Source organism: Volvox carteri (genome assembly GCF_000143455.1).
Source record: "Volvox carteri f. nagariensis unplaced genomic scaffold VOLCAscaffold_21, whole genome shotgun sequence".
In the NCBI taxonomy this organism is placed as follows: Eukaryota; Viridiplantae; Chlorophyta; class Chlorophyceae; order Chlamydomonadales; family Volvocaceae; genus Volvox; species Volvox carteri.
Genome location: NW_003307564.1, coordinates 1,015,437 through 1,025,053, shown reverse-complemented (window position 1 = coordinate 1,025,053; position 9,617 = coordinate 1,015,437). Strand labels below are relative to the sequence as shown.

The window sequence follows — 9,617 nt, the reverse complement described above, 5'->3', positions numbered from 1 at the left end:
GCGGCGGCGGCGGCGGCATGGATGCCGTATTTGACGCCATCCGTTCCGGCGCCTTTCAGCTGCGGCCCACAAGACAGTCACCGGGAGCCGCCGCTGCCGCCGCCGCCGCTGCCGCATCCCCGGCGGCGTCACCGGCAGCAAACCGTGCTGCTGCCGCCGCCGCCGCTGGCGGCGGCGGCGGCGGCATGGACGCTGTCCTGGGCGCCATTCGTTCTCGCGCCTTCCATCTGCGCTCCCGGTGAGTGTACGACTGGTTTGCCTCCCCGAGATAATCTCCCCAAGTTCTGCTGTGACCCCCTAATGTGACTCCTACGCCAGATTTGCATACTTATCACCATTACCATCATCGTTACTTTTATTCTTATTATCATTTATTATCATTCTTCTAATTATTATTATTATTATTATTATTATTATTATTATTATGATGATGATGATGATGATGATGATGATGATGATGATGATGATGATGATGATTTTTTCTTTTTAATTATACAAAATACCATTTATCATTGTTATCACTATTGTTATGATTTCTCTTCCCCTCCCCCGCCCCTCATCCCCCTCCGCCGGGTGGTGTGTACGTGGTCACAAAACACACACAGATCCAAGTCTGCGGCTGGGCCGGGCCGCAAGGGCAAGCAGCTCGCCGACGATGCTGCCGAAGCGGCGAGGTCGCACGCCCTGAGCCACAACCCGCAAGTAGGTCTTATTTAGGATCCTGGCTTCGTTTTGTTATATTTTTTATTTTCCCGGTTTCTCCCTTTTCTCTCTCTCTCTCTCTCTCATTTTCCACTACTTCAATTTTAGTATGTTTTCTAAATTCTAAGTTCTAATTAACCTAAGCCCTAAACCGCCAACTAACTCCAATCCTCAAATTCAACTCCGTCCTGGAATCCTCATCCTTGGCCCCCCTCCTCTCTGCTGCCGTACGTCCTCCGACGCCGTACTTGACCGTCAGGCCCGCCTTATCGCACGAGCCCAGCAGCTGCGGAGCGTTATGGCTCTGGATGCTTGCAGCAGCGCCAGCGACGGCGAGGGCGGCAGCAGCAGCGATGATTACACCGAAGGCGGCGGCGGCGGCGGCTGGTTGCGCGACGATCCGTAATCTTTCTCCCCATGCCGTACTGCATGTACGGCAGCTATTGGAAGATGGCTGGAGAGGCAGCGGGCGTGACGGGGTGGGTATGAGTGTCGTATGCCCCGTGGGTACGGGAGCAGCGCAATGAGGGGGCATGGGGTTTGTGAAATAGGGGTGTGCGAGGCGACGAGAAAGGGAAAACGGGAGAGCGGGGGTGCACAAAGGTTTTTTTATTTATGTGAGTGTGTGGACGGGCGTTGTTGTGAGAGGTGTCAGGCGGTGCAGTCCCTAATACTCTGTTGGTTGGTTCTGGTTGGGTGACCGTTGGTTCCGGATGGCGAATATTGCCCTTGCCAGCAGCTGGACAGGGGGATGAGAGGAAGGGAGGAAAGGGGGAGTGGGGACGGCCCTTCCAGTGGCGGGGTAGAGCCGGCGGGGCGGTGGCGGCGGCGGGCAGAGCCGCGCTAGGGCCGCGTACTGTTTAGGGGGCTTGGGGCGCTACACACATCACCGGGCGTTTAGGGCTTTACCCCACGGCCCTGCCGGCGGAGGAGCGGCCGGGGGGTCTTGGGAGCCGCTGCAGCTGTCGCAGCAGTATGCGTAGGTCGGTGGGTGGTGGTGGTGGTGGTGGTATTGGTGGTGGTGGTAGTGGTAGTGGTGGTGGTGGTGGTGGTGGTGGTGGGAAATGGAAAAGAAAGGGGAGAAGTTGAAGGAGAATAACAGCAGCAGCGGTTCTAGCTGGAGGCTTTTTATTCGTTTGGGGTGTGGATGGGGATAGGGAAAGGGTATTTTGGTTTTAACCAAAAGCATTTTGTGCGCACATGCAGGGCCAAAAGCATATTTTCGGTGGAAGCACTAGTTTTCGAGGGGAGATGTCGTACGGTTTGTCGTACTTGAATGCTTTACATTTGTTGCACGAGTTGCAATTTACACATGCAAAGACGGAAGGAAAAAACATGTGTGAAAAGACACAGGACTTCTGGCCGGGATCGGGAGCGCCACAGCCTATATAGATATCTAGGCGGGGCGGGGCGGGGCGTCCCGAAGTCGTGTCTTTCCAAGTGTGTGCGTGTGTGTCTTTACGCTCGAATGTCAGCAGCAACAGTTGCCAAAAAGTTGTCTTTGCTGCTTCACCCACGGACGCAAACGCGGATGACATCACTGTGTGCTTTGAACGGTTCTCCGCTCTTAAGGCATTGGTGCTTTTGGTACTCATGATAACGCGCGTGACGGTACTGCCGTCAGGATGTAAGGAGTACTTCTCCTTCTCGCTTTGCGGTTAATACCGCGCGCGTGAGAGAATGTCAGTAAATCCACGTGGCAGCGCAGACGATGTATTAACGGTTTGGCTATATACATGTCTGTACATGTCATTTCACATTGTTATTATTATTATTATTATTATTATTATTATTATTATTATTATTGTTATTATTATTATTATTATTGCATGGTTTGAATTTTTGTATTGATAAACGCAGCGAAGTACTTCTCTTGTTGCATATATAAAGAGGAAAATCCTTTCGATCCAAAAAAGAGTCGTCGTTGTGGTTGTGGTTGTGGTCGTCGTGGTGTGTAGCTTCCAGATATCTGCTTACAATCGCAACAGAAGAATGCAATAGACCGCAACAAACTTAGTGATTGCGCTGTTTTCAGTCCCAGCATATGGCTTTAGGAGCAGGGTTGGATTTAGGAAGGGATATAGTCGTCGCACTACTAATCCGTACCTCAACAAAAAGTTCATGATACCTAGGATTTCGAACGGCCCGGCAGCTGCAGGGCAGCATATAGGTATACATTGCGCCTCTGCACGCAGCTGTATATGTAGCAGCAGCAAAGCCGCAGCATGCAACAGCGTGCAACGGCGGCATGCAAGTTCCTGTGTGTGTGTGTGTGTGTGTGTGTATCAGCACAGCACGCCTGCCTGGCGACATATACATCTCCTAAAGATTTCGGTCCTCTAACAAGGCCAGGCAAGGCGCGCGTGCAAGACTACTAAAAGGTAAAATAAAACGACGGACCAAAAGGTCAAACCAGCGAGCCGACAATATATTTGTTGCATTTCTGGATTTCTGAAAAAATGGTGATGGATTGTTAGGGTGAAAGCTAAGGACGAAAAGGAACGGCGATGCAATATTCGAAGCAAGGGAACATTATTATCATGAACCCTGCCACGCGCGCAGTGGCACAGCCGCGAACTCGCCACGCCGCCAGCCAATGACGATTAAGGAAGGCGGCGGCGTTTACCGCTTCGAACCCCACCAGCTGCAAAGGGCTCGCCCACGTGGCGGACACCGCACAGGCGAACCCATCAGCAACTGTCCACACATCCACACACATATCCTTTTTGGCGTCGCTCGGTCTCCGGTCGCCATCGAGACCTGCTGAGTACTGAAGGCCCTTCGCCGCCCCAACGGTGCTCGCGATGGAAACATACTCGGCGTGCATACGAAAGACCACACAAAATACCCCCTTCCCCCCCCTCCCTACATGTCGATATTCCTTAAGAGTCTCGAGAGAAAACTAATAATGGGTGGATTTCCAGGAAGACCCGAGGAAAATACAATCCAACAATCCAAAACATGCACAAGCGAGCGAACGAGCGAGCGAGCGCGGGCTGCCCAAGGACGTATCCTAGCCTCGCGGGAAACTCAGCAGGGAAGACAACACACGTACACACATCGTACGGTTGCAGCATTCCTTGTAAGGGCACTCGCTTGTACGAAATCGTACTACCGTACTGGCACATCCGCTGTACTACAATACTCATCCCCCAAACTACGGACCGACTTAAGAAAAAAAATCTAGTCGAAATGTAAAAAACCACTTTCGTTTCGTTGTTTGGTTTTCATTCAGATTGCAGCCAGCGATGATGGTTTACGTCGAAAACCACCAGCCCCACGCTGCCTGCCTCGCTCCCAACGATCGTCCGCCAATTGTCCTGAAATTCCAACCTCAAATTCCAATAATCCCTAAAAAGCCTCCTTTTATGGAGGACAAAGTAAAGAACATTCTCTTATGACACCTACATAAAATCCTTTGGACGAAATCTCCAGGACGGAATCCAAATGCACTTTGAACTTCAATGAACCATGCATTTCAATGACCAAACAGACCGCTCTCAAACGCTCTTTTTAACTAAGCGCAACACAACATATACAACAACAACGCGAAGATTTCTTATGAAAACATTTCAAGAGACATTTAACAGCAGCCCTTCTTGCAGCATTTCTCAAAAAATCCAAAGTCGCCAAACATTGACATGGAGGGTAAGGGGGAAGCACGGGGAGGGGGAGGCGGCCGCGTCCCGCTTCCGCCTCCGCCGCCACCACCGCCGCCTTTTTATCGCATCAGAGAAAAAGTGAAGTGCAGCTGCAGCGTTGCCGTTGTGTTGCAGCATACATCAAATCCCATGCTCCACTCCAATATACTTTTAGCGAACGACCCCGCACATCTCATTATTATTGTTAGCGCCATTCTTTATACCGTAAGTGTACTTACTACTACTACTACAACTACAACAACAACTACTACTACTAGCATTCGCAACCGGTATTTATTAGCTGGCGTCGTGCGTGTGCTAATTTGCGGATGGCGCCTCTGCAGAATGAAGGACTACTACCCCTACAGAGCAGCCTTCGATCCTGTCTTGCTGGTTCCTGTCGGTTCTCTCCCCCTCGCCCCAGCCCAGCCCAAGGCCCCCGGCCCAAACCAGCAGATTTGAAAAACACACCCTTCTATTCCTTACCTCCCTTTTGCGCGCCGCATGCAGCAGGGCCGCATGCAGCAGGGCCGCATGCAGCAGGGCCGCATGCAGGAGGGGCGCATACAGCAGGGCGCCCCGCAACCTCACAGATCTCACGTCCCCCCTCTTTCCCCCTTTTTAGTCTTCCCCCAAAAATACAGCTAAAAAAGACACACTCAAGTTTTCTTGTAGCCCTCCACCCATTCTCTCGGCTCTTCCTGCCGTACTCCCCTCACATTCCCTTCATATTACCGTTGCATCCCCCGTCCAACCGGCAACCAACAACGACAATCATCATCAGTTAGCGACCCATTTTTCACAACCAAATTTTAACGACATGTAAACATCGTCTTCCCTCAATTCAAAAAAACTCAATCCAGGACAAAGAATTCCAAATTTTGTCGAACCTCAATATATTTCGGTGGTGAGGGCAAAAACCCAAAGTTTCAATTTTCAAATTGGCGCCGCCCAGCAGCGGCGGCAGCGCTGCCGACGCCGCCGCGGCTCGACGCAAGAAGAAAGGTAGCACGAAACCCTCATAGAGTCTCCCCGCCGTACCTCGGGAGGTGTCTCCAGGTTTTACACCCCTCTTCTCTTCCCCTCGCCCCCCTTCTCACCCCCTCCAGGGGGAGGGGAGAAACCCCCCTTAAGCCTCCTCGGCCGCCCGCCGCCGGCACTCTCTCCCCTACCGCTCTCCCCCGCCCTGTGTCCCCGTCGGCTCCGCCGCCGCCGGCGGCTCCTGCATCGCCGCCGCCGGCGCTGCCGTCGGCTGCGGCGCCGCGATGAGTACGGCATGGTTGAGTCCCACCTCCGCCAGCTCGAATTCTAACAGCAGCCGTCGGTCCCAGAGGTCCGGCCAGGCCCGTCTGCGCGCGGTGGGTGTCCCGCAGGGCGGTGACAGCGGGGAGGGCGCGGGAGGGGGAGGAAAGAGGGGGAGGAAAGAGGGGGAGGCCCGGGGCAGTCAGTCAGTCAAGTCAGTCAGTCAGGCAGGCAAGGGCGGAGAAGGTTCTTTCCGCGGAAAGAAAAAGGGTATCATGTGCCCGATTCATAAATAATCAGCGTACTAATTTGCCTAAAAACATTAAATTGTTAAAAAGAATTAGATATTAATTTGCCTAAAAATATTATTTCGTCAAAGAACTCGCTCACTTGATGGATTCCGCGCTTAGGTCTGTTAAGCAGCAGCTGTCTCTCATCGGCAAACAGATTCGAGACGGAGCAACCGTTGGCGGGATGGGAGAGCCGTTGAGAAGCGGTTGGTGAGAAGTGGTTGGAAGCCGTCGTACCTGGCTGCCAAGTCAGGCGGCGGCGCCGTCGCTGACGCGGACAGCCACCGCAGCGGCCCCAAGCTGACGTCATCGTCAATTCCGCAACTGCCGCCGCCGCCGCCACCTTTCAGCGGCGCCGGTGGCGGCGGCGACGACGACGGCAGCGGCGGCGGTACCGCTGCTGGTTTCCCAGCCAAGCTGTCCAACTCGGCTGCGGCGCCGCCGCCGTTTCGATTAGTTTGCAGCGACTGCGGCGGTGGCTGCTGCGGCGGCAGCCCGTGCGGCGGCGGAGGCAACAATGTGCCTTTGGCGGCGGCGGCGGCGGCGGCAGCCCGTGAGTTGCCAATGCAGCGGCGGAGGTCTTCCGCCAGCGCCGCCATGCCTGCCTCCGTCATCTCTGCGCTGTCATCGGCCTCATCGTCTGCCGTACGGCGGGCCAGGATGTCGTACGACGCCGGCGGTTCCACAGACGACGAGGCCAGCTGCGTCAAGGATCCGTTGCCGACGGCGGCGGCAATGTCGTCAGGTGACATAGACCGCTCCTCAGAAATGCCTCCGAAAAAACCTCGACCGCTGTCGTACTCCGTCGTAACCCCAACGAGCTTGTCGCCAAGGGCTCCGTGTGTCCAGCGCCTCCGTACGGCGGACGCGGTGTTCACACCGTTGCTGCCGCCAACGTGGCTCGGTACGGCGTCGCCTCCGCCGCTGCCGGTTCCCCCCTTCCACTGTTGCAGCGCCTGTTGCCGTAGCAGCCGCTGAAGCTCCGAAACCGTCATTCGCCGCTGCGGCAGTTTGGCGGCGGCCGCCGCCGCCGCCGGCGTCGTCGCCGCCAGGGGCTGCAGCGGCTGTTGCTCTGTGAGGCGACGCTGCACCTCTCGAGCTCCGGAAGCTCCGAGACCCGAACTCGCCATGGACCGTACATCCGCCACCAGCTGCGTTTACGTAGGTTCACAAACACACAAATATATTTTAACGCAAATAATGCACGAGAATATCGTACGTGCATGTTTATGTGCGCTTGCATATGTGTACATGTGTATACATGCAAGCATGCACCATTTATACACACATGCATACATTAGGGTTTGGCACTACTGGTAATGCGCGGTCATTGTCCCCGGTAGATCCCAGGATCGAGACCTGTCAAGGTCGAAAATCCTTCCGATGGTGGAAGGCATTGCGCCCCTAGTTGATGGACGGTGGGGTGACCTGGGATAAAGTTAACCTGCGAGCCGACCAGGAATGGAGTTGGGCCGCTGTCGACCCGGCAGATTCCGTTGGATGCTGGTGGTGGGTGCGAAACCTGAGCGATCCACTGAGAAGTCGGCTAGGGTGACTGGATGAGGGTGCCCCGAAATACCGGGGAAGGCAGGGTTTCGCAGGGTAGCTGCCACGGGCGAAGATACACCCCCCTGTTTCACACATCATACATACTGTACAACTGCCCTGGGTTTCCGAAGCTGCCGTACATGCCGTACTCACCTGCTGCTGCCAAGTGGGGTCCAACAGCAGTTGCGCGTGGCAGTGTTCCGGATGGAAGAGCACCTTGGCCGCGTAGTGGCGAACGAACTCCATCACCTTTGGCGGTCGGGGTGGTGGTAGGGGGCGTAGGAGAACACATCAATTTTATACATATATAAGCAAAGTATTAACATTGAAACATTACGAAACCTGGATTCTCGGGGTGTGTAGAACCTTTAGCATTATATTATTTGGCCCAAGACCAGATTTCGTCCGTTACTAGTGGAGAAGGTACGGCATGTTCCCTCCAAATCCCCCCTCTCCTACATCGCGTTTGAAATTGGACCGCCCACACCCCCATTTCCCCCTCCGTCCCCCCCCCCCCCGTCCCCCCCCCTCCTGCAGTGGAGGTTCTCCTCACCGCTCCCACGTGAATCAACTCATCACCGCCAGCCATGGTCACGAGTGTACGACAGGGTACGTCCTGTAGGGGGGATGTCGTACACAAATACATGATCGTGGTACGCAAGTCGGCACCTAAGGGTTAAATACGTCACCAGGTCGAAAAAAAATGTGAATCGCGAATTATTATAGGAATATTCCGGTGATCGAAAACAGAGTCTTTGACCAGACGATAACGCTGTCAATAACGCGGGAAAGGAAGGATCAAGGTTGCATGCCGTACCGCACGACATAAAGGCAAAAAACGTCGTCCGTAACATCTTTTTAATATCTTAGTAGAAAGTATCTTAGGAAATTTTTACAAATTACAAACCTAAAAACGCAGAAAAATTCTAGCAGCACGGCGGAGCTGAACTTTTCCTATATATTAACAACGATGCTGCAGACAACAGTCCTGTCGTACGGTGTCGTACATGTGGCCATAGGTTGAGATCGGACCAGTAGAAGCGACGAGCCATGGCGGCGGCGCAATGGAGGTCCCGTGAGACGAAAGCCCGTACAGAGTCCTGTTAGTTGGGTGGTTAGCAGTTGGGTGGTTAGCGGTTAGCCGTTGCAACTACGCGATTAGAGGAGTACTAATGACTATGAAGCCACGTGAACCTATCCATAGTCGCATTAGGACGCCCCGCGATGTGCTCAATCGTATCCGTCGTATCTTTCTTCTTTATCTGAGACTTTTACCTTTTCCAACCGACTAAGGTCCAATTAACGATTGTACGGGCGGCTGCGCTTCAAATTTGCGGTAGTGGGTTCTAAAAAAAGGGACCTGTGCGGCGTACGAGGTCTAATCATCCGACAATGAGCCGTGTGTTGTACAACACAAGCCACTGTGTTGTACACAAGCCACTGTCGTACAACGATGAGATGTACGGCAGGTCTGTATCTCATCGCATGGTTTGAGAAAATCTGTACGTACACACTTTACACAAACCTTCATCCCTATATTATAATATCCCACCCCCACCATCTCTCCCTTTTCCCCCTTCGCTATTTGCCGTACCTGAATCCAGTGTTGCAAACTGCTGGATCTAGGCGGCCGGTAAATGAAGTTGGCAAGAAGCGAAGGCAGGAACATTCTGTCCGCGACGGGGGGGAGGGAGATGAGATCAGGAGGGGGGGGAGGCGGGGAGGTTGAAAGGAAAGGAAAGTTGTTGGAGGGACATATCTTTATATTTATATACATATTTATTATATTACCAACTTCTTCAAAGTAAACTCGAGGATAAAAAATAAAGGAGTGTGAAGGGGCCACAAAAAGGAACTATGGAGCAACGGTCGAGTAACGGCTGCTGCAACTGCTGCTCAAGGATTCACACCACCCATACCTTGCCCGCCTCCATCGCTCTCTTTCCCCCCCTCCCCCTTTACCCTCCTCTTGGTTTGCTAGTCCCATCCCCCACACCCCACCCAAACCCCCCACACCCCACCCAAACCCCCCACACCCCACCCAAACCCCCCACACCCCACCCAAACCCCCCACACCCCACCCAAACCCCCCACACCCCACCCAAACCCCCCACACCCCACCCAAACCCCCCACACCCCACCCAAACCCCCCACACCCCGGGGTGAGACACCCACCCAAAACACACGGGGTCCA

General features: G+C 53.9%; 3 protein-coding genes across 3 annotated transcripts in view; 1 reads left to right on the top strand and 2 right to left on the bottom strand.

Annotated features, from left to right (window-relative positions):
* The window catches only part of VOLCADRAFT_91504 (uncharacterized protein), a gene marked incomplete at both ends in the record, with an annotated part of 8,337 nt that extends 7,620 nt beyond the window's left edge, over positions 1–717 (top strand). The window contains 2 exons of the mRNA XM_002951025.1: positions 139–238; positions 606–717. Of these exons, the coding sequence (XP_002951071.1) occupies positions 139–238; positions 606–717 (212 nt within the window). The remainder of the gene's footprint in view (positions 1–138; positions 239–605) is intronic.
* A 636-nt stretch (positions 718–1,353) lies between these two features.
* On the bottom strand, positions 1,354–3,529 carry VOLCADRAFT_91503 (uncharacterized protein; the record flags this gene model as incomplete). Its single annotated transcript, XM_002950929.1, has 3 exons — positions 1,354–1,441; positions 2,809–2,960; positions 3,344–3,529. 3 exons carry the CDS (start codon positions 3,527–3,529, stop codon positions 1,354–1,356), a joined length of 426 nt encoding a protein of 141 aa, XP_002950975.1.
* Positions 3,530–5,511: 1,982 nt separating this feature from the next.
* VOLCADRAFT_91502 (uncharacterized protein) overlaps positions 5,512–9,617 on the bottom strand; it is a gene marked incomplete at both ends in the record, with an annotated part of 11,441 nt that continues 7,335 nt past the window's right edge. The window contains 6 exons of the mRNA XM_002950928.1: positions 5,512–5,595; positions 5,635–5,692; positions 6,113–7,026; positions 7,577–7,672; positions 7,977–8,039; positions 9,018–9,093. Of these exons, the coding sequence (XP_002950974.1) occupies positions 5,512–5,595; positions 5,635–5,692; positions 6,113–7,026; positions 7,577–7,672; positions 7,977–8,039; positions 9,018–9,093 (1,291 nt within the window). The remainder of the gene's footprint in view (positions 5,596–5,634; positions 5,693–6,112; positions 7,027–7,576; positions 7,673–7,976; positions 8,040–9,017; positions 9,094–9,617) is intronic.